Genomic DNA, 17044 nt, shown 5'->3' on the forward strand with positions numbered 1-17044 from the left:
TTCTTCTTTTTAAAAAATTCCGGAAAGAAAAATTGTAAACTTTAGTTTGGCATTTACATAATCAAAAGTGTGGAGCAAAGACAGATTTTCTGTGGTACAACAAAATACCTGCAAAATCATTTTATTGCTTCATGTAATAAAAAAAGAGATGAAAAAGAGGGATGAAAGTGTTTCAGAGCTAGAAAAACAAATGAGTTTGGAGCAGCAAAGTTCATCAAGAGCCTAAAATGTGATCATACAATATGTTTTTGTTCTATCGCTGAAGGCATACTGTATATAAAAATGATATTTCTTAGAACTTTTAAATTTACATCCTTTCCAGTGATTCTTGAATAACAAATAATATAAATAGCACAATTTGTAAGGCGCATCACGTGAGATGGCTGCCATAAATATTTTGATTAGTATACTGAGATAAATATATAAATAAGCATGAGTAATTCTGTGTTAGAAGAGTAATCATCTCTTTGTGAAAGTGTATAATCAAACAGGAACAATAACAATGATTTGTGCACACAGAGAAATCAAATAAAAGCTCTTGATTCTTTCAAGACATAAAGGATAAAAAAATATCTTGGGGATTTTCTTTTTTAAATTTTTTTTTTTTACACAATAGTGAACATAAACTCTATCTTACACACTGCATATATATACGGAAAACACTGAGTTATTAAACTTCAAAATTGGATGAAACTGGAGTTTTAAAATGAAATAAAAAACAAAAGAAGAAAAACCAAAAGAAAAACTGAGACAAAAACTGTTGCATGCTCCCCCCAAAAAGAGCGATAAATCTCCATACATATTTTTACAATCAAATCACGTCATCTAAACGCCATGTAGGTTATACATCATCGTAATGACTACAGATCAACATTCTTGATTAAGAAAATTTCATCTTAAAAAGGCTGCATTTTACAGTGCATAGCTGTAACAAACAAAGAACGCTGATATGCACATCAAATAAAAATATTAGTTTTGTAAATAGGCGACTACACCCCCTCCCCACTCGGTAAATGTAGACAATGTTACCTTGAACATCCGAGAATTTTCCCCAAACCCTTCTCAACAGTGTAACTGTAAGTACAAAGTCCAGATTCAAGATTGGAAAAGGAACAGAAAAAGCCCACAAAAATAAACTCCAAACAATAAAAACAGACTGAACGAGCTGCACTCTTCACCTCTCAAAAGTGCCGAGGTTGATGCGGCGTGTGGAGCAAACTCTGACGAAGATTCGTGTCTCTTCCAGAGCCTTACGCGGCACACGGATCTGTGTAGTCCACTAAAGTAGTGTCCGCTACTTCACTGGCTATTCCCACAGGTAGAGTCTCTCCCCAGCATTGCAGCAGCTAGGTTCATGTAAACTTTGCTTGCAGATATACATATATATCCCTTCATATACGTAGAGCTTTTTCATCCACATATACTCTTTCCACTTTGATAAAGTGTAAAACGTTTTGTAGTCTTGTATTCAAAGAACAGAAACAACAGTGAGGTATTGCAAATCCCTCTCTTTGCAGCCAGCTGGTGCAGCTCATTACCTTCTCAGGCTATACTGGGCCTCTTGCAACAAGCTGTCAAAATCCATGGAGTCATACTTGCTTTTAGTGGAGGCTGGATCAAAGTCGTCAGAATGGGAATCTAGAGGAAGAAAATGGTAAATTTGAACATCTGTGGAAATAAGAGACTCTGGCCTTATTTTAAAAGGTGCTACTGTGTGTTACTTGCTTTGCAAGAGCTGCTTCATATGGAAGCCTATTTCAGCCACATGCATGAAAAACATGCTTTGGCGAATCAATTATGTGATAAAATGTCCAAATTATGAGATAATTTTGACTCATGTCATAATGACGACTCTTAATGTCACAGTTACGCATTATGTCATGATTTTGCTTTTTATAAACCTTGACTTTTTATCTCATTGAATTAATGTCAATTATTTTTTTTTTGTCATAATTATCATCTCATAATTTTGATTTATCTTTCAGTATGTCATAATCTTGATTTATAGCATAATTGACATTTTGTCAATTTAGACTTTTTGTCTCATAATTTACTTGTCAGATTCTACTTATTTTTATCTCATAATTTACACTTTTTTAATGCCAGAATTAAATGAATAAATTTTGACTTTGTCATATTTACAATTTTTTATCTCAATATTTAGACTGTCATAATTTCAACTTTTTATCTCATGATTATCATTTTGTATTTCATAATCTCAAATCATCTCATAATCATGACATTTTTTCAATTTAGACATTACATTTTGAATTTATTGTCAGTTATGTCAATTTAGACTCATTTTTATCTCATATTTGATTAAGTATCTCAATCTCGACTTATCTCATAATTATGACATTTTGTCAATTTAGTCTAATCATTTTATTTTTGTAAATATTGACTTTCTATCTCATAATTTGTCAGAATCTTGACTTTTTATCTCATAAACGACAATGTCAATTTCAACATTTTATTTCATAGTTTTGACTTAGTATCTCATATTTTTTTTCTACCATGATTTACCAAAGCAGATTTTATTTTATATAAAAAAGTATTTTGATGATGTGTACACTCACATGAATCACAAGACTTAAACATTTCTAGAAAATAGTATAAAACTTGTTCAAAACCAACAAGAACACAAAGAGCACATTTTTTAAAAAAAACTGGCACTTGTGTTCCATGTTTAAAACCCAACAAATCAGTCTTCTAGGCCTCCATCTTAACCTCTGCTGTAATATACTTCTTCACTGTCTTGAACCACCTAGTTTAATAATTAAACAGTCAGGAGCAAGTTCCCGAAGATGAGAACCCAACGACCATTACACATACAGTTTGATTCACATCCATGATAACAAATACGGCTGTCTTATCTCTAGTGGCAGACAGCTTCACAAATGGTGCCCAACATGCACAGCGGCACAGTCGGAGCGCGTGAGAAATGAGAATGACCGTGGCATGCAGGAGATGCCAGTCGTGATCTAATACTATGGCTAAGGGGAGAATGGTGTCATGCCGTGCACCTTGAAAGATTCAAAATGCCCCTGCGCTCTACTTAGAACTAATGGACGGTGTCTCAGAAAACAAGGAGGAAGAGGAAGAGAAGGACAGAAGATTGAGAGGAGGGTTCCGAAGCCGCATTTTTCTAGTCACTTGCCTCTTTTTCCCGCCATAACTTCTTAATCTGAACCTATCACTGTGCTTTAGCCTACACTCACCGCAAAACCCAGTGTCTAGTGAAAGGCTTCAAGAAAATGAAGGTCAAGCCATCCATCTGCCCCGAGGCGGGGGTAGATTCCCAAAGACAATGACTCTGCTATATGGCCCTTAACCAAAGCTTCCGCGCTCACCTTTGGAGAGCACATTATGTCCACAATCTGAATACCTTTGGCCTTAGTCTGAGCCTTTGAAATACATGCTAATGTCCTCATTATTTGAGTGAAAGTGCTCTTGTTCCTTTCCATTGGCCAGCAGCACTATCAATGCCATGGAGACGGATCATCCCAGCGTCCCGAGCATTATGCGTCCCTGACCTCACATTTTGCGGAAGCGGAGCATTGACTAAATATTGAAGTGCACGCCATTCCCCAGCATCTGTTATAACAGGGAAAATGGGATCCCCGTTTTTCTGCATCCCCCCTTCGCCAACATGTAAAGGTGCTGCCCTCAGGATTCAATTCCTTCTCCTCTTATCTCGTCCCTTCCCCCAAAAGACACTTTTCCCCTTTAGGTGAAGATGATTGCCTATTACTGCCACAATCCTATCACAGGCATCATGGGTAGAAAAAAGCCCCATAACATTTTACAGAGGAATTTGTCACTCAAAGATACATCTATCAGATCTAGATTGTAACCTTGGTAATCCTGGACAGAGGGCTTGGTGTAAATGAAATGAAAGCATGGGTGTCTAAAAGCCTATGGGGAAGAGGGTGATGGGATAAGTGTAAAAGAAAGAAATGCATCAAGATGGAACAGAGACGACCAGTGTTATTTTAATAGTATTTAGTAGTCTCTATCTATCTATCTATCTATCTATCTATCTATCTATCTATCTATCTATCTATCTATCTATCTATCTATCTATCTATCTATCTATCTATCTATCTATCTATCTATCTATTTTTATTTTAAGTTAAAAGACAGGAAAAGACATGAATAAAAAAACTGTAAAATACAATTCCAAGAATATCTATGTTGGTCCAAAACTGCTGATCAAGTGGCATGGCTCAGACTAGGACAGAATATGGACTTGACTGGGGCGCATGAAGATATGTCTGTTTATGAATCAGTCACAGCTGACAGAGCTCATCCTCTCATTTCTCTTTTTTGTCTTTCATCTATTTCTGCAGGCTGCTCACTCCTCAGTGTCATGGCGAGGTCTTGATGCTCTTCAGCATCCCAGCAGCAAGCAGAAGGAATCCAGTTTTAGAAGAGGAACGTGACCTCACTCTCCTACCTATCCTTACTGTTTTTACGACTCACATAAACCATCCAGAGCCCCAATGCATGTACATGGATAAAGCAGAAGTACTATATAGAGAATTCCCACAATGCATCAACAATGCAACTTGTTCTACTACACTAGCAGTGTATTAAGGTGTATTAATTCTGTATTAAGGTGTTGGTTTTTATCTGTTGTGTCTCTTGTCAGTTGTGTAGGAATGCAGACGCCCTTGTACTTACCTAAGTCTGTATAATTTGATTTACTGTACTGCTTTTGTCCACCAAGGCAGAGCTCAAAGTGAGGCTCATTTGACCTGCACAAGGTGTGTCCATTCTCAAGGGCAGCGAGCGCATCACAAGTGTAGCGGTAGGTGATGAAGCCAAAGTTATCTCTGGGTTGACAAATAGAAAATGAAATGTCATTGAAAGAGAGTATAGGAACAATGTGTGATTCTATCAACTGCCATTTAAAATATATAAATGCAAAATTGGATTCAATAAGGGCCAGATTTAGTAAATAGGACAAATAAGTGTTATAATAAGTGTTATATAGGCGCAAAATGGGTTAAAACATGAATTTTGGGGCATTAAATAATAGTGTAATTACCAGTAAAATGACTAACGCAAACCATAGCAAATCACCAAAGACACAAAAATTTTGCATCTGAAATCCTACAGATCCTTATACAATAAGGTCAGCTGCAAAAAATTATATTTTCCATGCCAAGAAAGGGTTTGTACTGGCGCAAGCTGTTAGTAAATGTGGCCCTAAATATGTGACTTCTCGCTTTCTGTTATAGCATAATTCTATTTGTATTCCAACACACACTTGCATGTGCAATGAGAAGCAGTGAAGTCTGCTTTACTAATCACCGTCCAATAGCCACAAGTACATCATTAAATAGATTTAGACGATTCCTTTTATGCTGAAAGAAAATATTGACTCCCTTTAACCATTTGACACACACACAATCCAGAAAAACACACAGACGCAGGCCCATGGTCTTACCCGTCATGTCTCAAGTTGACTGTGCACTCCTCAATCTCGCCGAAGACTTCAAAGCGGCGTTTGAGCTCTGTGCGTGTGCTGTCGGTGCGAAGACGTCCCACATACACCACTCGCCTCTCCTCCTGGTAAGAAAGAGAATGAGAGAGAAGAGATTAGTCTAACATAGTGCTTCTGCTGTTCTTTTTTCCCACTTCCCCCTCTCCTTGACTTCTCTCAACCTCACCCCATGACTGTAATTAACATCCACCACTGTGGGAAAGCCAAGAACAGTCTGGAGGAAATGGCAGGAGGACTCACCTTTATTTTTTTTCACTCTGTTTTGAGTGTGTGTGTGTGTGTGTGTGTGTGTGCATGGACAATAAGTAACTAAACAGAAAGAGTCATATACATGACTGGTCGATACAGCTAAAAAAATCATCCCAATATTTTTCAGTTTTTTGACATATATTATATATAAATCTTGATATTTATGCTTTCATCATGAAATGGTTTAAAGGGTACCTTTTCAACCAAGCAGCATCACTGCCTAGCAGAATCAATCAATCAATCAATCAATCAATCAATCAATCAATCAAGTAGTTAAAAATCAATTAATAAATGAATAAAATAGTTTGTTAATTTTTTAATTTTTTTAATTATACAAAAATATATTTGTTGAACAACATTTAATCAAATTATTGTATTTTAAATATAAATAAAAATACATATTTTAAATTATTTCAAATATCAAAAAAATTATCTTATAATCTCATTTATGAAAAATGCAGTGAACATTTTCGAACATTCTTGTGGCTATTTGAGAGAATCAGATTTCTGAATCACTTAAAATGGATAGGATGAACTATAGTGAATTACAAAGGATTGCAAAACTACTTAATAGTAACATTTTTGTCCCTAAAATAAAATGTTGCCACATTTATTTATAATAAATTTTTTACCAAATAATATTGTTCATATGTCTAAATGCAGGGCGTTTACACAATTGATCAATTGATATGCAGTCACAGGTGTGTATTTATCATCCATTTTAGCCACAGGCTAATATCACTCTGTTCCATTATTCAATGAAGCACAAGAGAGAACACATAGATTGAGAAAACGTAAAGACCCCACCAGGCTGAATACATAAAATGGAGGTATTTAATTTAGTTTGCTAATCTAGAGACAAAACACAAGCCTCAGGCCTTATTACGTGGCATTATTTATTCATATGCTCATGTACCTGCCATTATGTGTGACAAAATATACTTATGATCCTCAACAATAACCAGAGGTCTCTTGTAAGTCATACATAAAATTATGATACAAATCTATTGGCCCTCAACAGAGTCATAATTCACCCGTGTACATGATGTCACCGTGAAACAACAACAACAAAAACAAAAACCTACAAATTAGCCAAAACACCTGAGAGGGCTGTTTCTTTTTTGCATTTCCTTTGAAGCTCCCCTCGTGCTTCCATCATGTACAATATGAGACAAAAGCGTTTGCTGAATTGGTGGTTTTGTTGCTGACAGCTGATAAATGCGGTGAGGTTTTAAAGATGACACCCTGAGACTAGCGCTTCATATGAAGCTCTCACATCCTTTGCCCCCCCAAAACCTCTTCTGACAGCTCAGCCGCCGCTGCTAGTAATTGTCTCGCTGCCGCAGAACATGGAGAAAAGAGAAAAAAGGGAGGAAAAACGTACACTGGGGCCGAGTCATGCGTGCATTATTTGACGTGTGCATTTATCAGTGAACTGAGTTGGAAAGCCGTCTCATTTCACAGTCTGGTCAGGCACAGCGAGAAAGAACAAAACTGATATTCCATCTCAGAGAACTGCATTTCAAATATGTGAGTGTTTGAAATTAAGCTGCTCATTTTGAGTCCAAGTATTAACATAACTTTGATTTGGGGTGGGGGGTGGGGGGTTGGTCTTATTTAAACTTTTCCCTTGTCTGGTCGAAAACATTTAGCCCATGGTGTGATTAATAGAATCCGCCACTGTTCGGAAATGCCATGGAGATGTTAAAAATATACAACTGGGAGATAAAGAGGAAAGGTGTGTAGCCTGAATGATTCAGAGCACCGTCTTTGCATGAGTTCACTTTTTGAGCGAGAGAGAGAGAGAGAGAGAGAGAGAGAGAGAGAGAGAGAGAGAGAGAGAGAGAGAGAGAGAGAGCACTGGGATGGCTGTGTGCTTCGAGCTTTCTGTAGGCAAACACAGTGATGGAGGCAGAGAAAGCCTGAGAGAAGGATAACGTCTGTGCTAATCTACGATTCCTGCCAGCAGGAGAGAGACCACAACTGAAAAACACCTGCAAGCGTAATAGGGTTTTCTTTAAGTATGGGCATGTTTGGCCCTGTGGACTTTTAGAAAATCAACAGCTTTAAAACACATTCTCACTAGATTGCTTAAATTTTTTTACTAATAATGTTCAACAGTGGACAGACTTCTGAAAATAAGTAAATAAATAAAAATAAATTTGTCCTTAATCTGAAACATTTTAAACCCAGTGTCATTTCCTTTTGTGATTATCATTCTGGGATTATCTTTTTTTTTATATATATATAATTTGGCAAAATTACATCTTGAAATTGCACAAAATACTTTTTTTTTTTTTTTTTTTTTAGTTATTTTACGGCTGTTCAGATTACCATGTTTTAATTTAAAAAATAAATAAATCTTATCAAGTATTTAAATATACATTCAGCAACTGTAGATTAGGGATCACTATTCTCTATTAATAAGCTGCTTATTAGCATGCATATTACTAGCATATTTATTAGTACTTAATCTTTAGTACTTACTGCCTTATTCTACAAGACAATATTCTAGGGGCCAGTTTTACTAACAGCTTGCGCCCGCGCAAACCGCCTTTTTATGTTAAAATTGTACTGTCAGGATTTACTAAAGACACGGAGTGACAAATTAGCGTTGAAAAGAAGTGGACACAGTTATTTTTGTGCCTGACCTTATTGAATATGAATTTCTAGGCGTTTACCTTTCAGACTCAAAAGTTTTGTGAGGAGAATATTCAAATGAATCATTCAGCGTGTTTTACTAACGTTTGCGCTCATCAAATTACTTGCATTTGCGCCATTATTTAACATCCAAAAAAGTCAAATGTCTTAAATTATTTTGCACATGAAATGGCTGAAATTATTGTTGCTAGGAGGATAAATCTTCTGCTGAACACAAATAAAGATATTTTGAAGAATGCTGGCAGCCAAACAGCTATGGAAGTCAATGGCTACCAGCAACTATTTGTTACCGACATTCTATAAAATGGAAACTCAAACAGGTTTGTAACAATTTGACAGTGAGTAAATGATGACAAAATGTCAATTTTTGCGTGAACTATCCCTTTGATCCTACCCTATACCTAAATATAACAACTACCTTACTATCAATACACAGCAAATTAGGAGTTTATGGAGGGACAACTCATAGTTAATATTGAATATGTGTTTCCTTATCTAAAGTGTTAAGTGTTTTTTTTTTTAGATTGAAAATCTAAGTTTTATATGCCCTTTATATAACAAACCAGTGGCTCTATTCAGAGTTTAAGCCTGTAAGCTTTAATAAAAAAAAAAAATAAAAAAAACAACCCCAGGGATATAAATGTGTCCATAGTTGAAGAAACATTCAATAACTAAATAAAGTATAGGTGAGTGCACTTACTATTGCTTTTTGCCTTTGTCTCTCCCTCTGTTCAGCCCTCTCACATTCTCGTTTCTCATAGTCACGTCGGTACTCTTCCCGTTTCAGACGCTCATGCTGGTATTCCTCATAGCTGTCATACCTGCAGTTGAAAAAAAAAAAAAAAAAAATGTCAAGTTCTTTCTAAAAACGCAACTATAAGAGGAAAAAAAAAACTGATTATCTTTAGTATCTGAATTGTTTCTCCAAGATGAGATTAGAGAGCAGATGGAGATACTTGTTTAGGTCTCCTGTTTCTCAGATATTTTTTTTTCTGAGGAAAAAGTCCCCAGTAATATTAAGTGTTATTTTTTTTCCAAAGGAACTGTAGAAGAAACATAACTGAAACATAATTGAGAACTTCATTAAGTCTTCTGAGCTGTGAAAGAGCAACCACTGAGCAATAAAACTTTTCTCTCTGAGAACATAGATGTATTGTTTGCTGTTTTGCTCAAGTGGCCTTGGGAATCAGCTTGTTCAGAGCAGACTGCTTTCCATTCTTCTTAGCGTGGAAGACAAACAAACACATTAATAAGATGTCTCATTACATCGCAAAAGGTTACAGCTCCCAATGGTGGGACTCTTAAGGGAATATGGCAGAAATTTGGCAGCTGTGTCTGTCAGCACAACTTCACATGCCATTACTTTTTGCTTAGTTTGAACTTTACGTCCAAAAAGTGCAACTTTTTCTACAGCCATTTGCAACAGAGGCAACATGGTGTAAAAGCACAATATGAGCGAACTAAAGCACCATCAGGGATAAGGTGTAGCTGGGAGGTAGTGGGTCCCTAATGCAAGATGCTCTTGCCAACGAAAGCTTTATTGTAAAAGTTTGAAAAGTTAGGGCCTTGAAATGATGTATCATCATAACTCATCATATCAATTAGACAGAGTCAGCAAGTGACTTGCTTCCTTTGCATAAGGACAGACTCTGAAAGTATTGCAGACACAGTAAATTATCTTGCAGCACTTATTTAAGTCTGTCTCATGAACAGGTCTATAATATCAGCATATATTATTTTTTCTAGCGCAAGTGTCACATAATACATGCACAGTATATTAAAGAGTAACAAATGGAACAGTATTTGCCATGCGCAAACGCTTACCTGGGTCTCTGACCAAAACTAGAATGAGCCTGGGACTGAGGGCTTCTATAAATCCTGGGAATAAAAGTGCTATCGCCCAAATTGTGAGGAGACCTACGTACAAGCAGAAAGACAACAAAATTCTTAGGAAAATAGGAAGCCAAGCCTGAACACTGAACATTGTCTTTACTTCTAAAGGATCACAGACAATTGAAATGCATGTATAATTTTAAACAACAGGCATAAGCTAAAATGGACAGGCATAAGCTAAAATAAAAAGGGGGAAATGATGCTGATGTGACTAAAATCATACGTATAGTTAGATGTTTGTAAAGTGGGGGGGGGGGTATAAAATTGGAGAAATCTTCTGTATTCCGGTTTTAGTCTCCTTCATCAGTACAATCGCTATGTATCTCAAAAGGAGGCACTGTAAATATTGTCTTTCTGGCATGCTGTCTAGATGTAACCCACTTTAAATTGTCCAGGACTTCACTCACTGGGCATTTCTTTCATCTCACGGGGATGGAGCGGGCAATGCTGTCGAGCAAAACAACAGCTGCTACTAAAAACAACAGAGCCCCATCAAAGAGTGCTGGAGAGAAATTAATCTAAAATTCAAGCTAAAAGAATGAAAGTCTGTTGAGGAAACAATGTGAGACTTCCATAAGTTTCTCAAGTGGCACAAGCTTGTTTGCCCAAGAAATGACTCTGCTGGACTTTATTTGTCATCCACGCTGTTTGCGAATGATGAGAGATGAAAAACTTCTAAATGAAACTCCAAAATTCCTCTGAAGGTGTTTCTGCGATTTATAAAAAGTACTGCTATAATAAAGGGCGAATGTCTGAACTCAGGTTTGGAATGGCTCATTTGGTGTAACAGCAAGTGTCTAGATGAGCAATTTACCACCTAAAATACTGTTTATCTTCCAAGCTCATTTTATCTTATGTCTCTCAAAGCCAACGCTTACTGTGTGTTGAACGTAATTTTTCTCTGGTTGTGCAAAATCAGCCGTAACGACTTCACTGGCCATGCTGTGAGACCCAGACTTGCATTTCATCGCAATGACAGCCACAGAAAGATGTTTACCTTCTTTACAGCCCCTCCTGCTGAGACACGTGGATTCATGTCCAAAAAGATAGCTAGATAAACCTGTTTCTGAGACAGGTGGAAGTCTCACACCAGAACTTACCAAGACGGAGAACTGCTGTCTGGAGACTCGGAGCGGGAGTATGGAGACCTGGAGAGGGATCTGCGTCTGTGATGAGATGAGGAATGGGAGCGGGAGATTGAGCGTGGCCAGCGGAGGTGCTGTGGGGAGAGCTGAGTGGAAGGAGGTGAGACGGAGCTCCATGAGAATGAACTGCTGGAAGGGGAGCTGGAGGGCGACCCTTCGAGGAGCAGCTCTAGTGGAGAACCTTCCCCCAAGTAGAGCAGGCGCTCCCGGCCTACCTCCAGGTCCTCAAAATCAGGCAGGCCTGGGTGTATGTAATCATCAAGAAGACCAGGGTACTCGTCCCCAGAGTCACTGTCCTCGAGAGGCCGGATGCCCCTCTGCTCTCCCACTACCCCGCTATAGAAGGCTTGTTGAGGCTTTCCAAAGTGCTTGTTGAGCTCTTTGCGGATCTCCTGGTCCCTAAGTAGTTTCCTGCCAGCAGAACTGCCATCTGTAGACGTTTTGGAGTCCAAAGTGGAGTCGCGGTCCTGTCCGTGAGCATCCGTGTCCGGACAAGCCTCCTGAGCTTTGGAGGAAAGGCTCTGAAGCTGCCTGGCCAGGGAGAAAGATGAAGGGAAGGCAGAAGACAATGAAGATGTAGAAGTAGAGGAGGTCGGCATGTTCGAGTCTTTACATTCCACATGCCGGCCCTCCATTGGCCCAGTTACCGCTGCAGCTATGGTGGTACTGTCTCGTTTTGTGCTTGTAGACTGGCAATAGTCATGATCGCCAAAGACGCGGGGCATGGGCCGCTTGCCCCGACGCTCCTCCAAGCCCCCTAGGCGCATTGTAGAGGAGGCCTTGCTCAACTGGGCATAGAGCTCAGTCTGCTCTGGGCCCTTCCGAATAGAGCCGCTGGTTGGCTGAGGGCAAGAGCCCCCACTGCTCAGCCTGGGCCTTTTGCTTGTCAGGGCCAAGGGAGAGCATGAAGACAGCTTGTTTTTGAGTGATACTTTGAAAGGGTTCTCTTGACTGGCTTTGTGAGGAGGCGTGGTAGGTGGTGTCAGACCTGGAGGGAAGAAGAGACAACAGATTTACCAAACGAGATCCCTCCCGTTCCTTAACAGTGCTCAGTCTGTCTCTAAGTGATTGAATGAGCACGCTCTTGAGCCTGATTAAAATATTCCCTTTCATTTAGACCTAATCCTTATCCGCATTTTATTGCAACCCTGACAGATTTATGTGACCTCAGATTGCACCGTGATACAGACAGAGCTACTCAATTAAACTTCCTCCAGTCCTAATTCATTAGAAAGTTAACAGTCAGATCTTATAATAATACAGGCGCTTTCGACAGATGCATGAATGCTGTACTCCTGGGACTGCGATGAAAGCACAGTGATGTGGGAGCTGTTATCATTCTCTTCATCTTTGCCACCTTTTCTCCTCATGAACCCCCAGCCATCTTGACAGATTTATGTGCCAACAGATGGCATTTATATGGGAAGTCTTGAGATGTGCTGCTTTATGGCATGGTTAATGCACTTGCACAAACAACCAGAGGTAGTTCCTCTTTATTTTCCTCTACTTCTCCCTCTCTCATTCTATTTCGACATCTCTCGGTTTTCTGCTTTCCTGATCCAGTTGCACATTATGACACATAACCTGTCGATAAATTATTTTTCTTTTCAAACTACAGTCATTTTTGGAATATTTTTCAGGACCACTTTCTTTTATGACCATATCCTGAAACTGATATTTCAAACAAAATACTGGTTAGTTGAAAGAATGTCCCCCTTAACTGTATCTCTCTCTTAATCTGCCTCAATCACTAAATCAAAATGGATACAGTACTGCAGCGGGCACAAGCCTGATTCGGCATACAAAACAACAGTGGCCATGACTAAATTTATCATTATGCCAATGCAATGAGCTATGAAAAGAAAGCATGCACTGCCAAAGGAACTTCTGCTGCACCAATCAAACACCATCTGGGCATACAATGCAGGCAGGGTCATAAACCAAGGACCATTATCGCCTTTACATTACATTACATAAATTACATTACATAGCATTACATAAATATGCTCTGTTCAGTCAAAGGCAGCCATGATGAATACACATGGATACAAACACTAATCATACTGTATACCGGTGGGTTCTCTCATCTGTTTCTGGCAGGGTGTGAATTACGCAGGGACCTCTGAACGAATTATTATTAAAAGCTTACAGAACTGATCCCCATGGTAATCTTAAAACGCCATGCAAGGAGCGTAACACAGACTGACCTGGGTGTCATATGATACCATAATTAAAGAAACCCCCGCTCAAGTTAATCTATTAGAGGGATGGGGATTAGGGAATGGTATTAAATCTGGCACTTTCATAGTGCTGGCTATTCCGAAGGTGTCAAGGTGTTTTGCTCTGCAGTGAAATGCCTGGGCATTTTCTAATTCAACAGCACCATAAAAATGGCTTCTCGCACTGCTGTCATGATGGCACAAACCCCAACGGAAATTTATTTTATGACTTCAGAGTCCCATCTGGCTTTACAGTGACTTGTAATCATTTAATCTGGTATGATTGTCAGTAAAGACTGACGAAGAAAGGGAATCAAGAACTTGAATAGCTTGCAGAAGTCATAAAATTCCTCAAAACGTGTAGCTTCACTAAACTGCTATGATATTCCACATTTGAGCAAAAACACCAAAGTTACATTGTACCCTCGAGCTAGGTCAAATCTGTACACTGAGGGCCATTACCTTGTAGTAAGTGAATACCAAATGGCCCATTCACCAAGACACACTGTGAGAGGGAAAGGGCAGCCATTTTGTTTTTATTGACCTGGAATGATTAATCTCTGCACGGGGGGATACAGAAATAATTACCTGCGTGATTTATGCTGAGAGAAAGAAAGTGAGAAAGGGGAGAATTGCTGAAGAGCTGTGTTTCAGCCCCAGCTGACATACACTTTGTCTGGGTTTAATTACTTTTGGTCAACACCAATGTGTTACAAAAATTATATATATATGTGTATATATATATATATATATATACTTATTTGTATTTAAAATATATTTATTTCATGATAAGTATACTAAAAATAGATTGACACTAACTGAAAATACACTCTAAATACATTCTAGCACAAACTTAGTCCACTACAAATTCATTTGTAAAATACTATTTTTTTCATAAATGCATTTGGGGAAAGATGAAATATATATATTCATGCTTAAGAAAGTACACCGGCTAGGTTTTTAATTCCATCTACAACATGTTTTAAAAAAGTGTTTTTCAAAATAGTGTTCTCTGAGCACAATAAATAAATAAATAAATAAATAAATAAATAAACAAACCCTTTAAATACGACCTAAACACACCCATATAAACTAACTGGATGAAACCTTTGAAAAAGGATGCTCACTTCATAACCCCAATGACATGTCCATGCTCACTCAGCCCAAAAATTTGTCTTGGTAAGGGATGAATGAAGCAACTCATCCTATGATCCTGTAGATATAAAGGCCATTTTTATGTATGTCTGTGGGGATTGTTTGTACTGTATGTTGTCATATCACTAGGCTGCTGTATGAGTACTCACCTAAGAATATAACACAAAAGACTATATCACATTCTGTGTATTGATATTTGTTTGTTCCTTCGCCCCTTAAAAGTGTCTTAATAAGTACTGTAATAAAGTGATTTTAAAGGGATACTCCACCCCCAAATGAAAATTTTGTCATTAATCACTTACCCCCATGTCGTTCCAAACCCATAAAAGCACCGTTCGTCTTCAGAACACAATTTAAGATATTTTGGATGAAAACCTAGAGGCTTGAGACTGTCCCATAGACTGCCAAATAAATAAGTGTCAAGGTCCATAAAAGGTATGAAAGTCGTCGTCAGAATAGTCCATCTACCATCAGATGTGCAATCTGGGTTATATGAAGCGACGGGAGCACTTTTTGTAAGCGAAGAAAACAAAAATAATGACTTTATTCAATAATTCCTTTGTCAACGGTCTCCTCTGTATCTCTTCATATCACCGTATGCTGTGTATGCTCTTTTGTGTCATCCTTGTGGTGCGGATGACACTAAAGAGCATATTCTGACGATGACTTTCATACCTTTTATGGACCTTGACACTGCTATTTACTTGGGAGTCTATGGGACAGTCTCAAGCCTCCAGGTTTTCATCCAAAATATCTTAAATTGTGTTCCGAAGATGAACAAAGCTTTTACAGGTTTGGAACGACATAGGGGTAAGTGATTAATGGGAAAATTTTCATTTTGGGCTGGAGTATCCCTTTAACATCGGCCTAAATATAGGCTACAGTTCAGTGAAGGGGGCTTGTCAGTTTCTCCTCACATAACTTTCACAAGCTGTGAAATTCACCAACAATCAGTTTTGCTGTACTTTTGCTAAACATCTGAACTTGGTAGAGTGCACACTATTGGGAATCTGTGTTGCAGACTTGGCACATTTTTCTGAAGAAACCTTTAGTCTAGAAACTCATTCCAGCTATAGACACAAGTCTCACCATGTATTTCAAATCTGAGAATAATGAAATTATTTTAAGAAGAGCCTGTGTTATTATTTTATTATGATTATTATTTTTTATGAGACTTTCTTTTTGGGCAAATCAAAGAAAATGAGAGAAACATCTAGTATGTTTCTGCGAGGTGCTGTTAGGGCAGAATTTCCAAACGCAACTTTTGCCTGCAGCACAAATGTAACAGTGAGCAATTTGCAAATAAAACTATTTAATTTGTTAAAGATTGAAGTAATACTTTAGTAATTTATTTTTATTTACTCCTCTGTTGACCTGTTATGATTAATACACTGTATTTGAGTTCTAATTGTTGAGTATAAAAATAGTATAGATAAAAATAAATGTTTTGATTTATAAAAAATAATAATAATAATTTATATTCATGCAGTACTTTTTTTATATATATAATTATGAACACCTTTACCTTTTATAACAATTTAACCACACTTCACATGTAGTGCTTTTCATAATTTTGCATTGTTGCAAAGCAGCTTTACATACATACAGAAAGTAGTTACAAAAGTAAAGATGTAAACAACGTATAGCTAGTTTGTCTGAAATGGTGAAAGACATTCATAGGTCGTACTTCATCAGAGGGTTTATTTTAGTATATTCCTAATACACTCCAGTGCACCTGTACCAACACACTTTTTTTTCCATTGATGGTCCTTTAATGTCCCGTACAGACAATGGCAACATTGGACTTTGAAATCTGGACTGCAGAACCTAAGGCCTGTCAAAATATTATGAATTACTAAACAAATTGTTAAAAATTATATTGATCATTCCTTAAAATTACCACTATAAATATAATGTCAAATAACTTCAGAGACGTTAACTGCATCAAAAGTAACAATGTAAAAGGTGTTAAAATAATTTCTATTGCTGTGTCACATTCAAATCCGCAGCGTAGTGCAAGACAAACTGCCAAATCCTTTCATTGCGTTTTACATTAGAAACACTTGTGCAGTGCATTGAGAGTTGAAGCGCGTAGAGACAACGGGCAGAGAAATGTTACGGATGGTTTTACTTAATCTGCATTCACTGAAACATAAGCAGTTCTGCATGTTCACATTCTTCCACCAACAAATGGAACTGTGCCACTTACTGTG

The 17044-nt window shown here is 37.8% G+C and overlaps 1 protein-coding gene across 4 annotated transcripts in view; it reads right to left on the reverse strand.

The window, feature by feature from the left end:
* Nucleotides 1–1092: 1092 nt before the first annotated feature.
* Nucleotides 1093–17044, reverse strand: part of LOC109094954 (peroxisome proliferator-activated receptor gamma coactivator 1-alpha) — a 41566-nt gene continuing 25614 nt past the window's right edge. For all 4 annotated transcript variants that reach the window (XM_042728705.1, XM_042728706.1, XM_042728703.1 and 1 more), the window contains exons 8-13: nt 11413–12445; nt 10244–10336; nt 9120–9240; nt 5453–5574; nt 4684–4835; nt 1093–1638 (exon numbers count right to left, since the gene is read on the reverse strand). In XM_042728705.1, coding sequence (XP_042584639.1) covers nt 1535–1638; nt 4684–4835; nt 5453–5574; nt 9120–9240; nt 10244–10336; nt 11413–12445 — 1625 coding nt within the window. In that variant the 3' untranslated portion in view covers nt 1093–1534. The remainder of the gene's footprint in view (nt 1639–4683; nt 4836–5452; nt 5575–9119; nt 9241–10243; nt 10337–11412; nt 12446–17044) is intronic.

This window comes from Cyprinus carpio, chromosome B7, assembly GCF_018340385.1.
Source record: "Cyprinus carpio isolate SPL01 chromosome B7, ASM1834038v1, whole genome shotgun sequence".
Taxonomy (NCBI): Eukaryota; Metazoa; Chordata; class Actinopteri; order Cypriniformes; family Cyprinidae; genus Cyprinus; species Cyprinus carpio.